The sequence below is a fragment of the Phoca vitulina genome, unplaced genomic scaffold (genome assembly GCF_004348235.1).
Source record: "Phoca vitulina isolate PV1807 unplaced genomic scaffold, GSC_HSeal_1.0 scaffold12, whole genome shotgun sequence".
In the NCBI taxonomy this organism is placed as follows: Eukaryota; Metazoa; Chordata; class Mammalia; order Carnivora; family Phocidae; genus Phoca; species Phoca vitulina.
In genome coordinates this window covers 22,971,577-22,996,133 of record NW_022589715.1, presented here as the reverse complement: position 1 = coordinate 22,996,133, position 24,557 = coordinate 22,971,577, and the positions used below count along the sequence as shown (strand labels likewise).

General features: G+C 39.4%; 1 protein-coding gene across 1 annotated transcript; it reads right to left on the bottom strand.

Annotated features, from left to right (window-relative positions):
* Positions 1 to 4,740: 4,740 nt before the first annotated feature.
* MOB1A (MOB kinase activator 1A) lies at positions 4,741 to 23,994 on the bottom strand. Its single transcript, XM_032410659.1, has 6 exons — positions 23,782 to 23,994; positions 18,970 to 19,136; positions 15,702 to 15,795; positions 13,895 to 14,028; positions 9,622 to 9,785; positions 4,741 to 8,381 (listed from the first exon to the last, which is right to left on the bottom strand). The coding sequence occupies exons 1-6, from the start codon at positions 23,793 to 23,795 to the stop codon at positions 8,304 to 8,306; spliced, it is 651 nt and encodes a 216-aa protein (XP_032266550.1). The 5' UTR covers positions 23,796 to 23,994; the 3' UTR covers positions 4,741 to 8,303.
* Between the last annotated feature and the right edge of the window lie 563 nt (positions 23,995 to 24,557).

Sequence of the window (24,557 nt, the reverse complement as noted above, 5' to 3'; positions counted from 1 at the left end):
GATAACTTGCTAACTTTTCATTTTTCTTCACGGGAGTAATTAAAACTACCAAAAATATTTTTCCGGTTGTGTAGTAGTGAACCACCCTTTGCTCCTCATACCACACGGTTCAGATAAGGTCGAGCTGTCCCTAGCTCCGAGAGTGGTCACATGACCCAGGTCTGGCCCATCAGGCACGGATTGGTTTGGGTTGGTCACATGATCTGAGCCAGCCCAGTGAGAGTTGGTCTAGAGACTCGCCCGGCACTAAGGAAAAGAAACGGTCCTTTGCCACTGAGCGCCTGCGGCTGGCTGCCACCTTTGTAATCATGTGCACAGCACCCATTTTGGAAATGAAATAGATACAGGAGTTGTTGAGAGACAGATGTTTACCACTGTTTGTCAAGTAGTGCCAGAAATGAGCACTAAAGTCATTTTAGTTGGTTGGGTTGTTACTTGTAAGAGACCCACGTTAAACTCACTGATTTGTGTTTGCAGAATTCCTCTTTTATTGAAAGTCAGTACTTTTGCTTATCTTCAGCCTTCCTCTTCTTCCTAATTTCATGATCGTTCACATTATTATTGTTATTTTGGACCATCACTCTGCCCTAGTATCCAGTATCCTCCCCTCCGTGTCTCCACACTGCTGTCAGAGCCCATCTGAAGTGCAAACCTGTCCATTATTTGCTTATCTAAAATCCTTCTGACCCTCCATCACCTACTGGCAAAAACCCAAGTTCTTTCATATGATTTAACCCCTACCCACCTGTCCAACTGAAATCCACCCTTCAGTAATACTGGACGGCTGGTACCTCCCCGTACAAACTACCCTACAAGCTTGCTTATGTGGTTACCCATCTTATAAGCCGGCTCAAGCCTTGTCTTCTCCAGGCAACCACCTCTGATGGCCCCACAGTAAACTCAGGGGCCCACAACTTATGCATAACTTTTACTGCACATATGGCAATCAGAGAACTCTACCAATTTATGTAGGTGTCTGTTTTTCCCAGTGGTCCCTGAGCTCCACCCCAGGCTCTTGATTTAGTCTTGGCAGCTGCCCAGCTTGGCATAGAACAAAAAGTGCACACACACACTAGGATTACTAAACAGAGCTGAACAGTGGTTTAGCCATTCTAGCTCCAGAGTGTGAATTTGAACCTTTTTAGGAAAGGATTTGCAGAACAATCTCACCAATCCTGGGCTTCCAAATTAGTTCCAATTTAACATTTCAAGTGTAACTTTTTATGATAGAAGCAAATAGAAGGCCAGTTTTACTTTCTTATGATTAAAAGTATAATAGCTTTAGTCCCAGTCCTAGGTGGCTGTAATGATTAAATGAGATAACCTGCTGAAGCCCATTTACAATTGCACCCAAAACCATAAGATACCTAGGAATAAATCTAACCAAAGAGGCAAAGAATCTGTACTCAGAAAACTATAGAATACTCATGAAAGAAATTGAGGAAGACACAAAGAAATGGAAAAACATTCCATGCTCAGGGATTGGAAGAACAAATATTGTGAAAATGTCAATGCTACCTAGAGCAACCTACACATTCAATGCAATCCCTATCAAAACACCATCAACTTTTTTCAAAGAAATGGGACAAATAATCCTAAAATTTGTATGGAACCAGAAAAGACCCCGAATAGCCAGAGGAATATTGAAAAAGAAAACCAAAGCTGGTGGCATCATAATCCCGGACTTCCAGCTCTATTACAAAGCTGTCATCATCAAGACAGTATGGTACTGGCACAAAAAGAGACACATATATCAATGGAACAGAAGAGAGAGCCCAGAAATGGACCCTCAACTCTATGGTCAACGAATCTTTGACAAAGCCAGAAAGAATGTCCAATGGAAAAAAGACAGTCTCTTCAACAAATGGTGTTGGGAAAATTGGACAGCCACATGCAGAAGAATGAAACTGGACCATTTCTTCACACCACATACAAAAATAGACTCAAAATGGATGAAAGACCTAAATGTGATAGGAATCCATCAAAATCCTTGAGAACACAGGCAGCAACCTCTTCGACCTCAGCTGCAGCAACTTCTCCCTAGAAAAATCGCCAAAGGCAAGGGAAGCAAGGGCAAAAAGGAACTATTGGGACTTCATCAAGATAAAAAGCTTTTGCACAGCAAAAGAAACAGTCAACAAAACCAAAAGACAACCAACAGAATGGGAGAAGATATTTGCAAATGACATATCAGATAAAGGGCTAGTATCCAAAATCTATAAAGAACTTATCAAACTCAACACCCAAAGAACAAGTAATCCAATCAAGAAATGGGCAGAAGACATGAACAGACATTTCTGCAAAGAAGACACACGAATGGCCAACAGACACATGAAAAAGTGCTCAACATCGCTGGGCATCAGGGAAATCCAAATCAAAACCTCAATGAGATACCACCTCACACCTGTCAGAACGGCTAAAATTAACAAGTCAGGAAATGACAGATGTTGGCGAGGATGCGGAGAAAGGGGAACCCTCCTACACTGTTGGTGGGAATGCAAGCTGGTGCAACCACTCTGGAAAACAGTATGGAGGTTCCTCAAAAAGTTGAAAATAGAGCTACCCTATAACCCAGCATTTGCACTACTGGGTATTTACCCCAAAGATACAAATGTAGTGATCCGAAGGGGCACCTGCACCCCAATGTTTATAGCAGCAATGTCCACAATAGCCAAACTATGGAAAAGAGCCTAGATGTCCATCAGCAGATGAATGGATAAAGATGTGGTGTATGTATATATGTATATACATACATACACACACACATACATATACACAATGGAATATTATACAACCATCAAAAAACCGAAATCTTGCCATTTGCAACAATGTGGATGGAACTAGAGGGTATTATGCTAAGTGAAATAAGTCAGTCAGATAAAGACAATTATCATATGATCTCACTGATATGAGGAATTTGAGAAACAAGACAGAGGATCATAGGGGAAGGGAGGGAAAAATGAAACAAGATGAAACCAGAGAGGGAGACAAACCACAAGAGACTCTTAATCTCAGGAAACAAACTGAGGGTTGCTGGAGTGGAGGGAGGTGGGAGGGATGGGGTGGCTGGGTGATGGACTTTGGGGAGGGTATGTGCTATGGTGAGCGCTGTGAATTGTGTAAGACTGTTGAATCACAGACCTATACCCCTGAAACAAATTATACATTATATGTTAATAAAAAAAAAGATAACCTGCTGAAGGACTCCCCTAAACAGGTAGGCTCCCCTAAAGAAGTGGTATTTAAAGTGCTCATCAACCACAAGAACTTGACCAGAATCTGAATCAATAATTGACTTCCTTCACTTAGCAAATAGCTACAAAAAATGTCCGTTGAGCTGAACAGTGTGCCCAGAAAACTTACATTCTAGTGAAAACTCCCTTATCTTTTCACAGAGCAGGAACAAAAAGTTCAGGGCAGGAGCCAGTCCCAAGTTTTTCGAACAACCAGCATCAATTTTGCTGTGAACTCTAAACCTACGGTAAAATCCAGAAACTTCCCCAGCCTCTCTAGCAGCCAGGACAGAGGTATATGACCTAGGGTCTACCAAATCTGAGGTGCCCATTATGTGTTTGTGTTTTTTGTTTGTTTGTTTTTGTCACCCATGTACATTTTTTATTATAAGACACAGGAAAGGAAGACAGTTCTAGGTAAAATTCTTTATTCTGGTCAGGGCTGATGCATCGGGCTTTTGGGAGGCGCTGACGCAGAGACTGACATCTAGTGGTCAGCAATAATGCTGCAGGCTGTAGTGTCCATTCCAAGGCCTTCAGCGTGAGTTATTAGCCAGAGGGCCTGAGACATGGTGTAGACACTGTAGCTTTGAAGCCTGACTCCGGCCCTCCCAAAGATTATTTGGGTTATTCTACTACTCATTTATAAAGTTTAAAATAGCTTTCAAACTTAGACATTAGACATCCTTACATTTTTGTGAGCGATTATAATCCTATTGAAATGTAACAATCAAAAAAAATCCAAAACTGATCAAGAGTTTGTATCTCTTACAAAATAGGAGTGTTAACCCATATTATTTAGCCATATTAACTTCTAAATTTTAACTCTAATCAAAAGGTCAAAACAATTCTAGCATTGCTATTTTGAATTAAAACTAGGCACCTGTAATTTGGACCTCTAAAAATCACTCTCGTATTTCTCCTGCGAGAACAAAAACCGGCTATTTGGGGTGGGAGGTCTTATGATGAGCATTCAGTTCAAGGTCAGAAAATCATGAGTCCATTCTCTCCTCTTCCCTTTTCTCAATCCACAACCAGGAATATGCAAAAAAGAGATCAGCTTGGTTAGTGCAGGAGACTACTAATTTTTTGTCTGGGATGGGTTTTAGCCACTGTAATCGTAGGTCTAGTTTGTTTCTTGGGGGTGGGTCCTTGGTATTATAGTTTATTTAGGGACTTCTCTTTCCTCTAAGAGTTAAGGAAACATTTTAGCTACTAAATGATAAGCAAAGACAATCTTCTATAGAAGCAAAAATCTTAAGTTTCACATTTAAATAGAAATAAGTGTGAGGGGCGCCTGAGTGGCTCAGTCGGCTTTGTGTTTGACTTGATTTGGGCTCTGGTCGTGAACTCAGGGTCAGGAGATCCAGCCAGTGCTGAGTCTGCTTGCCTCTCTCCCTCCCCTGCTGTCCCTCCCCCCTCGCTCAGGGGGATATGGATGTGCACTCTCTCAAATAAATAAAATCTTAAAAAAAAAAAGTGTTGAGACACATACTTTAATCAGTCATTTCTTTTAATATATTTTATTCTGATGAAGTTACAAAAGTAGATACAAAATACTTTCTTTAAAAGTACAATTAACTGACTTAGAAAAATAGATAAAGCCCCTAAAAGTTTAGAAATACAACATAAATTCTCATGTAAAGAACATTTAAAAATATTTTAGATGGTAACCAAGACTAACTTATGCAAACTATTGTTGATGTAGACCAAACCTAGAATGTTCTATAAAAAACCCTATAGCACACTGGTAATCCATTTGGATTTACAGACTACTTGTTTGGAATAGAATCTGAGAATGAGAGAAAACCCAAGTGAATTGCAGGGCAGTTGCTTCAACAAAGTCACTGCTATCATAACAGGTAATATCATTCCCCAAAGCCTTTTATAGTCTGAAATATCAGAATCTAATGCGAGCACACAGGAAGACTGAGGGACCACTATTTTCCCTCTTTGCCAGAAGTCTACAATAGTAAAACTCAAGTCCACTTACTGAACTGACCTCAGGAAGAGAGAACGTCCCTGCTGGAGGGGCTCAGTGTCCGGGGTCTCGGCCTCCTGTACCAGGCAGGTAACAACAGCACCAGGTCTGCTGCTCAGCAACAAATTTCTAAGACTTCGACTCTTGAGGGCGGATTTGTTTATGCTGATGAGGTAATGATGTTCTGTTTAGAAGCTCCACTTCTAGTATAACCTCACTGGTCCAAGAGAAAGCCAATGGTATAATCGGAAAACCTCAAAAATGTTTACAAAAGTTAAAATCACCAGCGGATTGCTCCTCTTGCCTCTGCACTACTAGGAAAGCCTTCCCTGTGTTATCACAGTCGTGATGAATACAGATTTGCATTTCTCAAGCAGGCAGCAGCTTACAGAAGCTAGGGCTCTGCAAGTCTAAGATGAAAGGAAATTTGTTAGCTGGCAGCCCTCTAAAAATCACTTTGTTCACAGTCTGGAGAATAAAAGAGACATTTGGCTATCAAAACAAAAACGGTAGTACGAGGAAGTTTCAATAGTTAAACAAAAATCTGCACACCATCGTCTAAGGTTTTTAAAGGCCTGGAAATTAAGCACCTTAGGACTACCTGCGTAATTTAGCAAGCACTCTCCATCCCGTGACTGTACTCAGGGGTGAGGAGCAGCGACCAGACCCTAACAGGAGGTGACCTCTGATTTGGGGGGGGCGGGGCGCGGGGGCGGCAGGGAGGGTTGTGGAACAGGCAGACCCCGGGCACAGGAAGATAAATCACAAGGGAGAAGACTCCCAAGACAGACGGATTCCTTCCAACTCTTCTCAAAGACCGGCCCTCTAGCCCAGTCAGGAGGGCCTCACCCTCCCCCCTCCTCCAGTTCTCCTGCTCTCTACTCGCTGGCTTTAGATGTGAACAAGTAGTGTTAATTTAACGGTTAGGTGCATTGTTGGTTAAGCCCAGTTAGTCTGGGAACCTGGTAATGTGTTATTTTTAAAAAGGACATTCTGAGTCTCAAATTACCAACAAATTTTTTATTTATGCCTAAGCATGTGACCATCTTTGGTTTGTTTTGGGATGGAGTCATGAAGAGAGGGAGGATTTCTATCACTGAAAATAAATGGAGAAAAGTGAGAACTCCTTTAAAAATGTGAAATATGAGAAATGATGGAAAGTACAATCCTAGCTGAGAAATAGAATTTCATTCCTTGAAGACTTAATTAAAGCCAAAGTTGAGAGGCAGTTAACATTCTGGGTGGCATCTAGAAACCTGCTTCCTTGTTCATAAATGATCAACACAAACACACAGAACTCCGGACAGGGACCTTTGGATAAGCTTAAAACACGGATTGTGGAATGTTTCAGAGGGCTTTTCTCTTTTTTTTCCATAAGGGATTATCCCGTTTTTTAATTCCTGAAACAAAGATATATGGTTTCAGCCTAAATAAAATAGATGAAAGGTTTTGTTTCCTTTAAAATTCTGTATATCTGGATATGAAATGGAGTTATAAAAATGGAATTCCTAAGCAATTTTTTTCTTTATACTTTAGTGGAATAATAAAAATAAATAACAAAAAAACCTAACCAATCTAACCTTTTATCAAAGCCATCAAGGGAGTTGGTGAGCACTCTGCAAAAATCCCAGCTCTGAAATCACACAGAGTGCTGATGGACTTTAAGCAATGCTGGTCGGGCAAGTCTTCAGCAGACTTGTGCCCAGTACATTCTTGACAGGCAGCTGGAGTTTATAAATCCTAGAAACCTAATGAAAATTAGACCTTTATTTCACTAAAGGGGAAGATTTCTTTTTTTTTTAGAAATAGAAGAATTTCAAGTTTTGATACAAAAACAATTAAAACAGGATTAAACCCCCTATTGGGGCTCAATCCATCCTTTGACTACTAACAGAATGAAGTAAGATCTTTTACTTATTCCTCCCATTTAGTTCACACACACACATACACACACACACGCTAGGTAGCACACCAAACTTTAAGCTGTGTTATAAAATGTGTACACCTTCAAGGTTTTTTATTATGGTCTTCCTTAAGTTTTATCCTTGTTGGGATTAAAGCCTGGGCATTTCTACACTACCCTTAACTAAGTCTCAAGTCACAATAAAAACACATAGAAGTAATTCTTGTTTTTGTTTTAAAGGACACTCAAAAGAAAATAATCAAGTATCTGAGTACTTTCTTCCATTTTCCTCTCCAGGATCTCAGGGGCTCTGAAGAACAACATGAATGAAAATAGTGGTTCTGAGACCTAAATTTGTCATAATTTTGGGGAGTTTTCTTTCTTAGCCAAAAGCTACCTATTAAAATTAATCTGAATGAAGCATTTCAAAATAAAAATGTACAAGACTATCCTTACATGCCTTAAGAAAATTATTTCTGATATACATACTCCTAAAACTTTACTTTAGATAGGTTTATGTGAATAAAATCCCAAATAAAGATTAAAAAATAAAGTCATTTTAGAAATAACTCTGGTTACTCCCATACCACATAGGTCATATGAGGATTTAAACTACAATCATGGGATTCTGAAAAAATAAACATATATATATAGTCTTATCTATAAAAACACTAGCATACAAACTTCAAACTAAAAGGTTATCCAAAGTAACACAGAAATGTTCTAAATCTTAAGAAAACTTAAAAATACCTCTTCTATTTGTAAATAAAAGCAGAATAAAACTGATCTGATTGCATTATTAGGTAATTGGTTTTGGAAACTTGTTAATAAAGTATTGGTGGAAATTCTCAATAGCCATTATGCTATAACCTGAAGCACTCAATCATTTTCTTCAGTAAAAGAATAAGTAAACTAAGAGACTACATGTTAGTCATCACATATTACAACCAAGTATAACACTGACAGTAACAGGAGTGGTCACACAGTGCCTCAGTCGGCTGCCTCTTGAATTTCTCACTGAAGGATTAGGCCAATCTACCTTTGGGACAATTTTATCGGTAGACACCAACAACAGGTGTCTTTTTATCCTGTTTTCTTAAAGTCTGTATCACTAGTCTATAACAGATAGCAGTGAGATAGCTCTAGCAGATGAAGCAAGAGGGTAACTGTGTTCTAGAAGAAACATTTATCTGTCTTTCGATCCAAGCTTCTCAATTAATTCCTGAAGAGGTGCCAGCTCACGCCTATCAATCAGATTAAACTCCTAAAAAGAGAAGAAAAGTAATATTTAAAAATAGGCCTAAAATTAAAACTCCATAAATGTCATTCAAAGAAGGGATTCCCAGCCCTGGTTTTCTGAAATCCAAAAAAATGATGAAATGATCTGTGAACGTTTTAAAATGGGATCATTTTTACTCACTTTTAAAAATATAGGGGATTTACCAAAGAAGCAACTGTATGTATTAGCATGATCCTCACTGTGTAAAACATTAAAATGAAAATTAGATATATGTTTGCATTTACATGGCAATGATCTTAAAACTATACAGTGAACTTCTGACAGTGGCCACCTCCTGAGCAGTGGCCCTTTGTCCTTCATAGATCTATACTGTATCTACATCTACATGTGTCTGTGTCTGTACTGTCGCTGTATTACTGCTCTATACTCTTATCTGTACCTACAACTAACCTGCATCTGTATCTACATACCTGTATCAGGCCTAGACTCTACCGAGATCGACGCCATGCAACAATCTCAGAAGGAAGACAGAGACGAGCACAGTACATTATCCTTTGTGTGGCACATATAATTGAAATACACAGTATCTACTATAAAACTCCTGGCTTTTCTGTCAAAAAACAGTATCTAGACATATGTACATTTTGCATAGAAATTATGGATCTCTAAAGTTGCTAAAGGAGTCTCTTTAATATCTTTTTCAAACAATGCGAATTATTTTGATTTTAAAAAGTTCCAATTCCAATTAAGGGTCCTTTAGGTAACAGGCCCCATCTTTGAAGGGGGTGGTCCTTTTTGAAGTTTCTAGCTGCTGACTTCAGAAGATTTGGCCTGAAATGGGATTTCTAGAAGCTTAAACTAAGAGAGCAGCTAACAAGTTCTTCCAAAAGTTTCTCTCCCAGGCACAGACATCTCATGAAACAATCTAATTGCAAATGTTTTTCCATAGCATCCTTTCACTCAACAGTGGTGATGGAACAGGAGGGTATGGACAAGCTGTCCTGGGGTTTTGGTGCTCCCTGTCATATCCTAACTGGAGACCCGGCTGCGGCAGCCAGGGGCAAAAGGCCCAAAATGGGGGTGATGCTTTCTATGTTGCTACGCCCACCAATGAAATAAACAACATGGAAAAGAGAAAAGAGAGAGCTCTGCTTATACTTTGCTCTACATCTATAAATTAAGACAACTCTATAAATTACTCTGTATTAAAATTAACAAATGAGTCCAAGTCAAAGGACAAAGATGTCAACATGGTTCAACTTACCTGAACAAAGAAAATAAAGTGCTTAAAGGAGGTGTTGAGGTGGGCCTCCTCTTGCAGCTGCATCACAGAATCAAAGTGCTGGTGATAAATATGGGCATAAACCCGGAACAGACGCTTCAGAATGGTCTTTGCCACAGACATAAAGTTTTTGGGAAATGGGACACCTGTAATCAAATACATATATATTAACTGTCTTTTATCTAATTGAACAGCATAAAGTTTAGAAGCTGCCATAGCAACTCCAACACACAAACACACACATTCACAAATATAAGCCTGTTTTCCATACATATACTTTTTTTAAAAGACAAAGAAAAAAAAAACCCAAACATAGATATATGAGGTATCCTCACATAGCACACTTTTTCTTACATTTATAAGGTGCCGCTGAATCAAAGTTAAAATAAACATAACTTTAGCTGTTTAATACCGGAGAGTTTCTTCCTAAGATTAATGCAACAAGTATTTTGACTATAAATAAAAACCTTTTATTTTTGTAATACATAACTCTAAAAATTTTTACACACACACACTCAACTAGGAATGAAAACTAAGAGAAAAAGGCATTATAATCTACTGTCTATAAATAAAAAGTATTTTATCTTCTGAATTACCCTGAAAAACCAGTTTTCTTTCTTAAATCAAGGAGTCCCCAACTTCTTATCTTTTCAAAGTGCTATTTTCATTTTCCTATAATACAAGATAGGGACAAACTTCCTGAAAAAGGGAGGAAGAGCGCCTCACTATTTTGCAAAGAAAATAAACACTTCCTTAGAAAAGAACGGGGAGAGGGTTTGCTAATCTCTCTCTGGTCACGTTCCTGAGAATTCCGGTTGACAAGATCAAAGTCTTAGGAAACAGGGACAGGAGAAAGACAATACAAGTGGCACTGAGTACAGTATATAAACACATTAAGAAGTCATCAGCTTCCAAAATAACCTAGATTAGACAGCCTTAAAGGCTATTCCACAACACTACTCAAGAAACATTTCCTTTTCTTCAATCTTTCAGAAAACAAAGGTTAAAACACTTTCTCCTTGCCTGCATTTTAATTTATTTCTTAACCAGTCCTTAAAAGCTTGAAATTTAGTGTATTCTGCTCTTGCAAGCTAATTTTTCTGGTCCCCCACCCCCACCCCATCTTGGCTAACAACTGCCATGTGCATTTTTTTAAAAAATTTTATTTATTTAAGGGGCACCTGGGTGGCTCAGTCATTGAACATCTGCCTTCGGCTCAGGTCATGATCCCAGGGTCCTGGGATCAAGCCCCGCATTGGGCTCCCTGCTCCGCGAGAAGCCTGCTTCACCCTCTCCCACTCCCCCTGCTTGTGTTCCCTCTCTCGCTGTGTCTCTCTCTGTCAAATAAATAAATGAAAAAAATCTTTAAAAAAAACAACAACAAAAAACTTTATTTATTTAAGGTAAGCTCTACGCCCAACGTGGGGCTTGAACTCAAGACCTCTGGAGATCAAGAGTCGCATGCTCTACTGCCTGAGCCAGCCAGGTGCTCCTAACAACTTGCATTTTCAAACTTTATTTTGGAGCTTGTGCGCATGTTTTTCTGGACTGGGGTCTTGTACTCATATATTGAAAAGCTGGATTTTTAAGTCAAACTCCTTCTCTTAGAATTTACAAATATGCATCTTGCTAATAAGAGGAACAGTAATAATTTAGATGTATTAGTTCAAAATGAGTAACAGTTCTATCTAATAATAAATAACTGGCAGAAGTAAGATGTTGATAATAGCCTAACTGGGGGGGAAAAGGGTTCCAGAACATTAGGCTGGATTACTGAAGAATAGAATGCTGAGAAAAGAGAACAAACTTTTAAGTATTCTTTATCTTCCATAAGCACAAGACTTTAATGAATAAAGAAATAGAAGTAATTTGTCTTAAACCAAGCATTTTCCAAGCTGAATTGAACAGAAACATCCAAGCACAGTCAATTACAATAAAGAATCTGTGAGAAAGGAAATAAGCAGTTTAGTAATAAAATAGAAAATCTGACCAATAGCAAACAGACGGAGTGTAACATGATACAAGTTCTTCTCCCAAAAGAGCCACTGATTAGACCGCAAAAAGGAATCTGCTATGGTCTGAATATTTGTGTCCCCTCAAAATTCCTATGTTGAAATCCTAACCCCCTAGGTGATGCTATTAGGAGATGGGGCTCTGGGAGGTGATTATGTCACAAGGGCAGAACCCTCATGAGTGGGATCAATGCCCTTATAAAAGAGGCCCCCGAGAACATCTGCTGGCTCCTTCCACCATGTGAAGACTGAGAAGTCGGCAGTCTGCAACCCAAACATGGGCTTTCACAGGCACCTTGATCTTGCCTTTAGAACTGAGAAATAAATTTCTGTTGTCATAAGGCATCCAATCTCTGGTAGTTTTGTTATTAGCAGCCCAAACAGATAAGACAGAATCCAACATGTTATTTGTAAGACACTCTTAAACTGAAAACGAAAAGACTGATCTCATCCATAAATACCGATGTCAAAATCTTAATCAAAATATTAGCAAATAAAAAATACTCTTCCAGTGAAACATTAAAAAAAGATACTGGAGAAAACCTTATGGTAACCAACAACAGACACTGGAAAAATATAAAACTCAACAACCATACCTGATTTTTAAAAATTTACACACCTCTAACCAAAAGCAAGATTCCTGCTTAATGCTGAAGTACTAGAAGCACTTGCATAAAAGTAAGGAAACAAGAAAAGGAGGTCTGCCACATCATCACCATTACTCAGCACTACTCTGGGGCAATGAGATAAGAGTTACATGAGAGTTAGCCTGGTGATGGGTATTAAAGAGGGCACGTTCTGCATGGAGCACTGGGTGTTATACGCAAACAATGAATCATGGAACACTACATCAAAAACTAATGATGTGATGTATGGTGATTAACGTAACATAAAAAAAAAAACACAGAATAATATCTTTCCATATCAGTAAAAAAAAAAAAATTACACAAGAAGCATCCATATCAGAAAGGAAGAGGCAAAATTAATATTACCTTAATATGATGTGACGGTATACTTAAAAAACAAGAAAACCAACCCAGAACAACTGAAACAATCAGAATCTGATGGTCAATTTATACAAAATTTTACAGAAAAATCAATAGCTTTCCTATATACTAAACAATAACCGTTTGGAAGCCAGATGTCAATGAAAAAAACTACAAAATGTCTAGGAATAAACTTAAACTTGAAGGATTAACATAAACTACAGAATTTTACAAGAGGAAATAAAAAAGATGAAGAAATGTACCTTGTTCTTGAGTAGACCCAGTATTGTCAAGAGAACAAGACTGCCTATGTTAATCTACAACTTGAATGAAATAATCAAAATCTCACAAATATTTTTATTTTACCTTGCCAAAATGGTTCTAAGTTCTTTGGAAGAACAAATATCCCAGAATAGCCGTGAATATTCTGAAAAGGAAGAGCAAGGAAGAGAGACTAGCCCTACAAGATGCTCAGATATATGGCCATGGTAATTAAAACAGTGTGGAATTCCTATAGGAACAGATAAAGAGACTGAAAGACTCCACATTATGTGGCAATCCGGTGTACACATATGATAACCCAGGGAGAAAAGACACATGTATTCGATAAATGGTACTGGACAAACTGATTCGCGTTTATAACTAGAAAAAAAATGAAGGGAGCCTTAAGAAAAAAATTTCTGGCAAGAACAAAGATTTAAATGTAAAAACAAAACCACAAAAGTACTAAATGAAAACAAGGACAAATATTTTAATAATCTTGAAGTAGGGAAAACCTTTCTAATCATTATATTAAAATCCACACAACATAAAGGAAAAAATTAATAGGACAAATAAGAAAGTTACAGCAAGAATACCTCATGAACAAAATAAGAAAAAAGGCAAGCTGGGGAAAGATACATATTATATGTCAAAGAGCTAACATCCTTACCATACAAAGAAATAGACAAAGGACAGGAACAGAAAACACAAAGATTAATAAACCAAAAAATCTCAATGTCATCAATATTTTTTGAATGTACATTCAAACAAACTTATTTACCCAAACTGAAAAGATTAAAAAATGAGTAGCCAACCAGTATTTGTGAAGAAACACAGGCAGACACAAACATGGCTAGAGGGAGTATGCATTTACAATCTTTTTGGAGAGGAATTTGGCAGCCTTTATTACATTTTTTTTTTTTTTAAGTAACAGAGTATTAAAAAGAACGCAACATATTTATCAGTTAAAAATGAAAACATTCAACATTAACTCACCGATCTTAGAAGGAAAAAGAGTTTCATCATCAAGCTGATCCTGAACCCAAGTCATCAAATAGTCAATGTATTTTGGTGCAGAACACTTGATTGGCTTTTTAATATTAGTACCATCTGCCCAATGATATTCGTATCTGGAGAGAAAAAGGTTTTACTTACAGAGTTTTCAAAAGCAGTAACAAATGTACAACTTGTAATAAAAGTAGGTCTACATTTTGTCAATTGAAGTTATTTATAACTTAGTAAATTACCTCAAGTTCTACTGAAGGTTACTCAGAGTTCCCTATAGAATTATCCTGAAATAGGATAGTTATAATTGGAAGAGAAAAGGAGGATAATGTGGCAGCTGACAGTGCCAGAATGGATTTTTTTTTTTTTTTTTTAACACAGCCCTGGGAAAGATAAAGGAACTACACATTCCTGGCAGAGGGTGCTGAGGACTGGGTCAGAGACAGATGGATCCCCTATATCCTGCAACAGCTGGCCATCAAGGTAGCAACAACAGAGTCAAGATAATAAGACTCTGTTTCCTGGGGGCGCGTAGGTGGCTCAGTCAGCATCTGCCTTCGGCTCAGGTCATGATCCCAGGGTTCTGGGATGGAGCCCCACATCGGGCTCCCTGCTCAGCGGAGTGTCTGTTTCTCCCTCTGCCTCTGCCCCTCCACCTCCCCCGGCTTGTGCTCTCTCGCTCACTTGTGCTCTCTCTCTCTCCTGTGCTCTCTCAAACAAATAAAATCTTTTAAAAAATAAATAAAATAGATTCAACTAGAAAAAAAAATCCAAAATCTTAAAAAAGACTGTGTCCTGGAGAGGGTACTAAAGAAACACCCTTAGGCATGCATCTTTTCCTCCCTCCCTTTGCTGAGCTGAAATGCGTAATAAGACTTCTGCTAAACTTCACTGTGTGAAGCATTTAAGCCATAGATAAGTTTAATTTTCTTATTTATTTTATTTAAATTTCTTTTCAGGAAGTTTGAGGAATAAAACTTAACACAAAATAAAAATATCCCTCCAAAATACTGTTATTAAAAACAGAACTAGAAACTCACTGGAGACCTTTTTTTCCCGTTATACCTGTAGCAAATTCAGGAAAGGCAATTTTTTCCCAAGGGGTAAATATCTTGATACCATGTATCATCACATAAAATTAGTCATTTATTATTGGAAAAAAAGACTGGAAAGAAACACTAAAACATTAATCCCATCATACCTTGACTTAACATTATGGGTGATAAAACAGTTCCACGTTTCTTAATGTTTCTTAAAATGTATAATAGTCAAATTTCTTCTTATTTGAGAGAAAGAGAGGGTGCACGTGCATGCACAAGCAGGGGGAGGAGGAGAGGGAGAGAGAATCTCAAGCAGACTCCCTGCTGAGTGCAGAGCCTGACGTGGGGCTCGATCCCATGACACTGAGTTCACAACCTGAGCAGAAATCAAGAGTTGGCCACTTAACCAACTGAGCCACCCAGGCGCCGCCGTAGTCAGATTTTTTCAATCTAGCATCTTTAAGCCAGACAATTAAAGCAGCACAATTTGGACATAATTAACACTAAATAAGCACAAGAAAAAAAACTGAACATTCATTATTTAGCATAATACAATTAAATACTAAGTACCACATACTAAAGTATTTAATAATAACTAAAAGCTTATAGGGACGTATTCAAGAACTCATAAAATTGAACTGCTTTTACACAAGCAAACAGATAAGAAAAACAAAAAGGCTTTATTGTTTAATTTATATCAATTAGTGATTAGCTTTATTTAGTACTTCAAATACCTATCTAATAGGCAGTATATGTACCTTGGACCTGCAGACATGACTAGACAGCTTGCTTCAGTGCAGAATTCTGTAATAGTTCCATACAGCATGTTGATCTGGTTGAAGAAATCCACAGCTGGAAACGTAATACCAGAACTGTGTTAAAATGTTTGTGCAAACACAAAAAAAACATCAGACCTCTCAGTTGAAGGAAAAATGGACAATGCCTTCAAGTTCTTGAATAAATCCTTAAGAGATTCAATGATCCAGGGGTACTGCAAATTCCCTTCTCCTTTTAAGCTGTCACACCTAAATTAACTTTTAATATATATTCACTTTAATATAGTAAGTTTTTAGCCAGCATAGAATAGCAGGAAAATAAAATCTTAGAATAATTCTAACTTATCGGTAACTACTGTATCATTAGAATATATAATTTGATTATATCCAAGGGAATGAAAAAACCCACTGCTTCCTATCAATCTGGACCAGACAATACCATTTGTGCTGGGAAAAAGCAGAGAGCATTGTAGAGTCAATATCCTGTGAAGGAGAAGGTGTATCAGCTGTATCAGCAGGCATTTAAAACATCTTAGCATAAAAAACCTGAAGCCTAATGCATACTGAGGACACAAAAAGGACATGAGATAATGTCCCTTGTCTTGGAGACTCCAGCTATCTGAAGGGACAAAATTGAAAGGAATAATAAATACAACATATAAGAATTGAGAGAAAAGGCAGCATCTTGAGGGGCTGAGGTAGTCAGGGAGCACTTCCTACAGGAGCTTCAGCTAGATATGGAAGAAAATGGAAGACGAAGGGGTGAGTAATGAACCTATCTGAGTCAAATGTTCCTCTGCAAAGACACCCACATAAGCCTTGGAAAATTTTTAAAAATGTTTTAGTTCCCTGTCTAGAGGAGTACCTAAAAACCAACTAGGGCTTTTCCACATTTCTTAAAAAACAAATAGATAAAAAAAGCTCTGTCTTGTCAAAAGGAATTTTATATAAAATTCCCTCACTTAGAAACCTTCCTTTTACTTAGTCACGTTGGAGAACAGCCTATCTAAAGCAAAAAGTCTCAAAGAAAAATTGAAGGCTGAAGAAGGCCAACAGATGCCTTCAGATAACATGATAATTTGAGTTAAGGTTAAAAAAAAAAAACAGGGGAAGGTCTTTTCTGAATATATAACGCTTCACATGGTTCACAAAGATCTATAAAAACATATAGTGATAAATCTTAATCCCAACCACTCCAGCTTCCCCCTACAGACAACCACTACATTATTTTTTTCGTCTCCTGCCCCCTAAGCACCTGTATCCTGTCTTACACAAAAGATTTAACATATCACGTAGTTCTGCACCTTGTTTTTTCTCCTAGTAATATGAATGGCTTTTTAATGTGCTGAAAAAAACCAAAAAAAATTTTTAATATGGTTACTAGAAAGTTTTAAATTACATTTGTAGCTCACGTTATATTTCTGTCAGACAGTGCTGATCAAAGGAGTGATTATCAACAGCTGAATACCACCAAGAAAGACAGCTAGACACTATGGAGGACATTATGGACACTGTTGGAAGTATATGCCACCACTTATAAAGTAGTCTTCCAAACAAACAAAATCAAACCTGAATTTGAGCAAAGCTCCACATCTGTGCTCATGTGGGAGCCACTAGCCACATATGGCTACTTACATTAAAATTAAATTTAAAATTCAGTTCCAGTCACACTAGCCACATTTCAGGAGCTAAATGGCCACCGTACAGATACAGAACATTTGCATCATTGCAGAAAGTTCTATTGGACAGTGCTGCTCTAGATCTATCATTTACAGGAAATAAAAGGAAGAACAGAACATGATAATGGATGCCTTGGGGACACAATCAACAAAATTCATGCTGTGGGAAATAAATGAACTGGTTTCTTCAACAACAACAAAATAGCAAGGAAGAAAGACTGCAACGAGAGAAACCTATGAATTAAGAGAATCAAGAAACATTACATATAGGCCTTATTAGTCCTGATTTAAACCAACCATAAATTTTTTAAAAAAAGAAACATTTAGAAGACAATCAGGGAAAATGTGAACACTGACTAGATATTTGCTAACGTAAAGGAATGGCAGTATTGTCATTATCTTTAAAAGGGGGAGTTCCTGTCTTTTAGAGATATGAAATATTTATAGATGAAATAATATGTTTGGGATTCACCTCAAAACAATCAGGGTGAGGTGGGCTGGCCAGGTCTCGCTGCCAGCATGAAACCAACCAGGGTAGAGACAGGAAGAGTGGGGGGAGGTGGAGAGGGGAAGGAGGAATTAAAATATGAAAAGAAAAAAAAAAAATCAGGGTGAGATATAGAAGCATGAATTGGCCAGGAACCAACTGCTGAAACTGGACAATGGATGCCTGGGAATTCACTATACTAGTTTCTCTACTTTGTATGTTTGAAATTTTCCATTAAGAAGTTTAAAAATTCCGGGCGCCTGGGTGGCTCAGATGGTTAAGTGTCTGCCTTCGGCTCAGGCCGTGATCCCAGGGTCCTGGGATCAAGTTCCGCATCGGGCTCCCCACTCAGCGGGGAGCCTGCTTCTCCCTCTGCCTCTCTCTCTTATGAACAAATAAATAAAATCTTTAAAAAAAAAAAAAAAAAAGTTTAAAAATTCCTGGAACATCTGAAGTTCCTGACAGATTTAAACCTTATCACCCGGCACTGATCTCACCTCAGAAATGATAGGCTCAAATATTCAAATCTCTAGCCTCAGTATATATAACTTTTCACGTCATGCCCTCATTTTCTTGAACTCGAGTGACTTTCAGCTCATGAGTCCCTCCCATTTTCTCCCAATCTCTCAATTTCCTGACTACTCCTAAGTTACAACAATCAAGTGACTGCTCCTATGAACCGCAATTGACTTCTGTGTATATGCAGGCAGATGAGAGCTGCTGGGAGAGGGGGATGCAATTGTGCAGACGGGCTCCCTACAAAGTCATGGTCCGCTACAGGCAGAATTTTGTATTCTAATCTTTTATTTGAACTTACCCAATAATTCCTACCATTCTATCCTCAGAAACTACCCCAAAGCACTCAACATTTCTTCTCTGGTGTCTCTATCCAGCCACACAAGCTACATAACCAAGTACTCTGAAGAGAACAAAACAGTTTTAGATGTATTTGTACTTATGAGTTTCTTTACAGGTAATCCATTACACTACAACAGTTATACCTGTAAAAGAAAATTCATTAACAAAAAAATTTTAGCAAATTGTTCCTATAAATCAGCAATGCTGAATATTATTAAAAACTTACTGTTAACAGCAATCCATTCATTGAGGTCCTCTCCCTCTGGCAACATAACAGCTTGTCTCAGATTCCCGCTTCCTAGAGTTGCCTCTGCATGTTTTAAGAGTTCATACTGATGAGAGCCCTCAGGGATATTCTTCTTTGGTTTGAATGTTTTAGAAGAGCGGCTGCTGCTGTTAGGTTGAAAGTAAAAGTATATCAATTTTTATTTTAGGACTGAAAGCAGAATGGCATAATTTTAGGCATACAAATTGTTCTGAAAATTTTAAAAAGTGCTCTGAAAAGTGCCAGGATAGGGAGGGGGTGATGATCACAAAAAAAGAACGCTTTAAATGTTTTTCTTCACATAGATTTAGGATTAGCAACACAATTTCATATAGAACGCAATTCTACTAACCCTCATGAAGTAGTATGGTGTAACAGGGTTCTAGTCCTTGATCTGCCACTAATTCTGTGACTGTCTGACAAAACAAACTTCCTTTGGGCTTCAATTTCTACTTATAGAAAATGGTGGGGGAGAGAGGTAGCCCTAAGTTTTGAATAGCTCAAAAATCCAGTTTTCTGTATCAAAGGATCTGTGATGCCATCAAAGCAAACCACAGTAGAAGTGACATTAACATTTTGAAGTTATTAGCAGGGAGAATAAATGAGAGACAACTGGTTACTGTGAAAAAGCGTTTTTCTGTAAGGAAGCTAACAGGATAAGAAACCCAGAAAAAATGGAGGTATTTCTAACCATAAGAATTAAGATTTCCATAACAGAACAAAGAGACAAGTAACAAAAAAAGTACTCACAACATGTATTACAAAATATTAACTAAAAAAAAGAAAAAGTACTAACCAAATAATAAAGGGTTTCAATAATCTGTTAAGAAAAAGGTAAGGAACCCTTTAGAAAAATGGGCTACAGATCAACTGGGAACTCAGAAATAAAAATACAATGGCCAATGGACATATGAAAAACTGTTCAATTAAAATAACTTACTTTTCCTTAATCTGAATGTCAGATTAAGTTACAACAACTATATTAAGTGTGAGCTAGGGTACAGGGAAATTAGTTTTTAATACACTTGGTGAAAGTGTAAAGGGTGGGCGCCTGGGTGGCTCAGTTGGTTAAGCGACTGCCTTCGGCTCAGGTCATGATCCTGGAGTCCCAGGATCGAGTCCCGCATCGGGCTCCCTGCTCAGCGGGGAGTCTGCTTCTCCCTCTGACCCTCCCCCCTCTCATGCTCTCTCTCTATCTCATTCTCTCTCTTAAATAAATAAATAAAAAATCTTTAAAAAAAAAAAAAAAAAAAAAAAGAAAGTGTAAAGGGTGGGGCGCCTGGGTGGCTCAGTCGTTGAACATCTGCCTTCGGCTCAGGTCATGATCCCAGGGTCCTGGGATCAAGCCCCGCATCAGGCTCCCTGCTCGGCGGGAAGCCTGCTTCTCCCTCTCCTACTCTTCCTGCTGTGTTCCCTCTCTCGCTGTCTCTGTCTCTGTCAAATAAATAAATAAAATCTTAAAAAAAAAAAAGTGTAAAGGGTATAATATTTTGGGAAGGCAGTATCTATAAACAGTATCTATAAACATCGAGGTGCTCCCAATCCATCCGTTGAATTGTAAGAATACAAAAAAAATTTTTTTTAAAGATTTTATTTCTCTGATAGAGAAAGCGCAAATGGGGGAGCAGGCCCCCTGCTGAGTATCTCTAGGTATCTCTCCTAGATATGGATAAGGATGTGGTTCCCAAGACTGGTTTTAACAGTGAAAAACCGGGAAATAATCCTAAAACTTATTAGAAGAATAAATAAATTTGATATATCCATAATATGGAATACTACATAGTTAAGAAGAACAAGTTAGAGCTACATGTATTCACATGCCAAGTTCTCAAGTCATAGTTAAACATACTAAAGGACCAAATGTACAGCAGAAGCCCATCTTGTAAATGCATAGAAAGTGTAGGAAAGGGGGCATCTGGCTGGCTTAGTCGGTAGAGCATGTGCCTCTTGATCTTGGGGTTGAGTTCAAGCCCACATTGGGTGTAGAAATTACTTAAAAATAAAATCTTAAAAAAAAAAAAAAGAAAGAAAACATGAAATGATGTCTCAAGATTCAACACGGTCTTCGTCTAAATTAATACTTTTGTGGGGCGCCTGGGTGGCTCAGTCAGTTAAGCATCTGCCTTTGGCTCAGGTCATGATCCCAGGGTCCTAGGATCAAGCGCTCCATCAGGCTCCCTGCTCAGCAGGGGGCCTGCTTCCCCCTCCCTCTCTGCCCCTCTCCCCCACTTGCACTTTCTCTATCAGAGAAATAAAATCTTTAAAAAAAATTTTTTTTATATTCTTACAATTCAAAAACAACCCCCCCCCAAAAACCCAATTTAAAAAATGATCACAGGATTTGAATAGATATTACTCCAGAGAAGATATACAAATGACCAAGAGCATACAAAAAGATGCTGACCATCATTAGTCATTAGGAAAATGCAAAGTAAAATCACAATGAGATAACATTTCACATCCATTGGTATGACTATGATCAAAAAGACAATTAACAAGTGCTACCTATGGTGGGTAAATTGAAACTCTCATACAGTGCTGGTGGGAATGCAAAATGGTGCAGTGCTTTGAAAAAGTTTGGCAGTTCCTCAAAAGATTAAACATAGTTGGCATATAACTCAGCAATTCCACTTCTAGGTATTTACCCAAGAGCAATGAACATATGCATCCAATACAAAAATCTGAACACAAAAGTTCATAGCCGAATTATTCATAATGGCCAAAAAGTGGAAACTCAAATGCCTGTCAACAAAGGTTTGAAAGAAAAAAACCACCTCACATTTCAATCCAAAAAGTAACTAAGCAACTGAGCATCCACAAACAAACCACTAACTAAACATTAACTCATAGGAAAAAGACTTTGGGACTGGAGGGAGAAATTGTTCCAGTAATATGGAGATTTACAATTACAATCTAAATCATACAAACTTTCAGACATGGTCATCATACTTGTGTAGACCATACTTCTAAAAAATAATCGAAAGGCGGGGGAAAAATGATTTAAACAAGGGTATTCTCAGTAGTGCTATTTTCTAATAGCAAAATACTAGATAGAATCCAAATTTCTCTGCTGTGTATGGGTTTGGTAAGATTTCAAATCCACTTGTTTATGACTTCAGTGAAATTTGTTTTAATCCACTTGTTCATGACAAAGACAAAAAAAAGTTGTTTTCATGTAAGAATGAAGTAAACTGTGTCAGGACGTCATCATCTCATCTATTCTCACCCATAAGAACTCAGCCGTTCAGCTGCAGAGAGGCCCTGCTGGGGCTTATCAGTGAAAACTTAGGAAGAAGCAACTATGGCAAGGAGACATTTTGACTATAAATACCACCAATTTGTGCGGAGTACTGGAGAGTGTTAGGTCTGGGCAAGGTGACACCTTGCTGACCTAAACAGCTCTGTGAAAACCTTGGGACAATTGGCCCCCGCCAGGCAAATGCCCAGCGCAGAAGGAAAATCCACTTGCTGGTCAACACCAGCGCCATGGATCCTTGGCAACAAGGACTTTCACTTTAGTGCCGGCAGCTGGACCTCAGCGCTGCGTTGGCTAAGCCCAACCCCTCTCCTCAGGACCAACTCCTATAAAGGTAGATCTCAACTAAATTTGGACTTTATTTTTTTCATCTCCCCTTTTCTGGAACAATAGTGTATTTAATCTATCACTGACTTGGAGTATTTCATTAGTTTAATAAGAAACACTATCCGGTATGCTATTGGCCTATGAAATGCCCACAGCAAACCTGTTAAATACATGCCGGCAAAGACAAAGTCAGTCTCTGAACTTAACGTGCCTCTCAAAGCAAAACATTCTCACAATAAGGAACTGGATAAACTCTGGTTAAGGAACACGACGTACTTTAATAAAATTTAATAAAAATGTCAGATATGTCCTCAATCACACAACGCATAAATTTAATGTACCAGGTAGAGAGAGCCACCTGAAATAAGGTGCTGGAGCAGTGCTTCCCAAACCTTAACACGCTTAAGAATCATCAGAGAATTCACAAAAGTTTCCATTTAAGCCTCGTTTGGGCCCCAGGCCTTATCTCTAAAATAGGATCCTACCCAGGAAAAGTTAATTACACAAAGTGACAGCGGTGCCTGGCTGGCTCAGTCAGGAGAGCGTGCCACGCCTGATCTCGGGGTTGTAAGTTTGAGCCCCATGATGGGTGTAGAGATTATTAACTAACTAAAATCTACACAAAGTCACAAAGTGGGCTGAATCCGAATTGGACAGAAGTCTGCATGCAAGGCCGCAGCTTAACTTCGAGCTTCTCGAACTGCGGCACTCAACGTCTTCCTGGGGCAGCGTTTTTCCGCGGGGGTAATTTAATACTGAAGATAATAAAACTTGACATACGGTAGAGTAACAAGCTAAGTCAGCATGGATCGGTACTAGAAGGCTCCAGACTTGAGAGGAATCGGGAGCCCAGCGGCCGGGCTCGGGGCTCCACCCCCCGGTCGTCCCTCCGCCCTCAGGGGCTCTGGGGCGGAAAAGTTTGGAGGCACTGCCGGCCTCGGGGCCTCTCTACTCCGCAACCCTCTCGCTCCGCTTCCTTTGCCTCGACCTTCACCTCCCTCTGCCTGGGCCCACGTCCGGGCCGCTCCCGTGGCCCGCGGGGGGAGGGGCCGGGGGCCGGGCAAAGCAAACGTCGGCCGCTCCGACTCCGACCCCGGGGCCCGGCCCTCGCCTCAGGCGCCTGCTCGCCTCCTTCCTCCCCCTCGCCCTCGGCCTTCAGCCCTCGGGGCCCTCGGCCCGGCCACACTCACAAGAGGAAGCTCATCTTCTATCCTCGGAGGGGAGGGGCCGCTGGCCCCCGCCGCGGTCTGGACTCGGAGCCCGCGCGGGAACCACGAGGAAGCGGACAGTCCTCAGCTCGCGGCCAGCGGAAGCACCGGACGCCGCTGCTCTGAACCGAGGGTCGACCCGGTGCCAGTTGCTGCGCTCGTCTCCCCCACCTTGCCGACCCGAAATGCGGAACCAGCAAAATCTCGCGAGCTAAGGCTTCGGCCCGCCCCGCCCCTGCGAGAGGGACTCGACGCACCCCTCTTCGCCCCGCCCTCTCCTACAGTTCAGCCAATCAGCGACCTCCAAGCCGGGACTTCCTCCTCCTGGGGGCGTGGTCAGTTCGTGGTCCCTGGCCTGGGGGAGTGGCTCACCTTGTGCTTGGTCTGGGTTATTGCTGTTGGTTTGCGGGCATCCTCTTTATAAGGCAAGGGGTCTCCAAAAGCGCTGCAATTTTTAAGACTTTATTTTGATTTTTAAGTTGAGATATAATTCACATAGCATGAAATTCACCCTTTAAAAATTTACACTCCAGTGGTATTTTTCCTCTGTTCGGAGTTAGGCAACCATCACCTCTAATTCTAGAACATTTTCATCACCCGGAAAAGAAACCCATTAGCAGTCATTCCCCTTCCTCCCTCCTGGCAACCCCTGGCAACAACTAGTCTACCTTTTTTATATGGACTTGCCTCACCTGGACATTTCACATAAATGGGTTTATACAATATGGTCTTGTGACTGGCTTCTTTCACTTAGTATA

Bases quoted from the DNA above. Each gene is read 5' to 3' on its own strand.
- MOB1A (XM_032410659.1), bottom strand. The intron at 9,786-13,894 runs GTGAGTTAATGT...ATTTGATTACAG, and splicing joins TCTTTTTCCTTCTAAGATCG to GTGTCCCATTTCCCAAAAAC. The intron at 8,382-9,621 runs GTAAGTTGAACC...TTCTCTTTTTAG, and splicing joins ACTTTATTTTCTTTGTTCAG to GAGTTTAATCTGATTGATAG.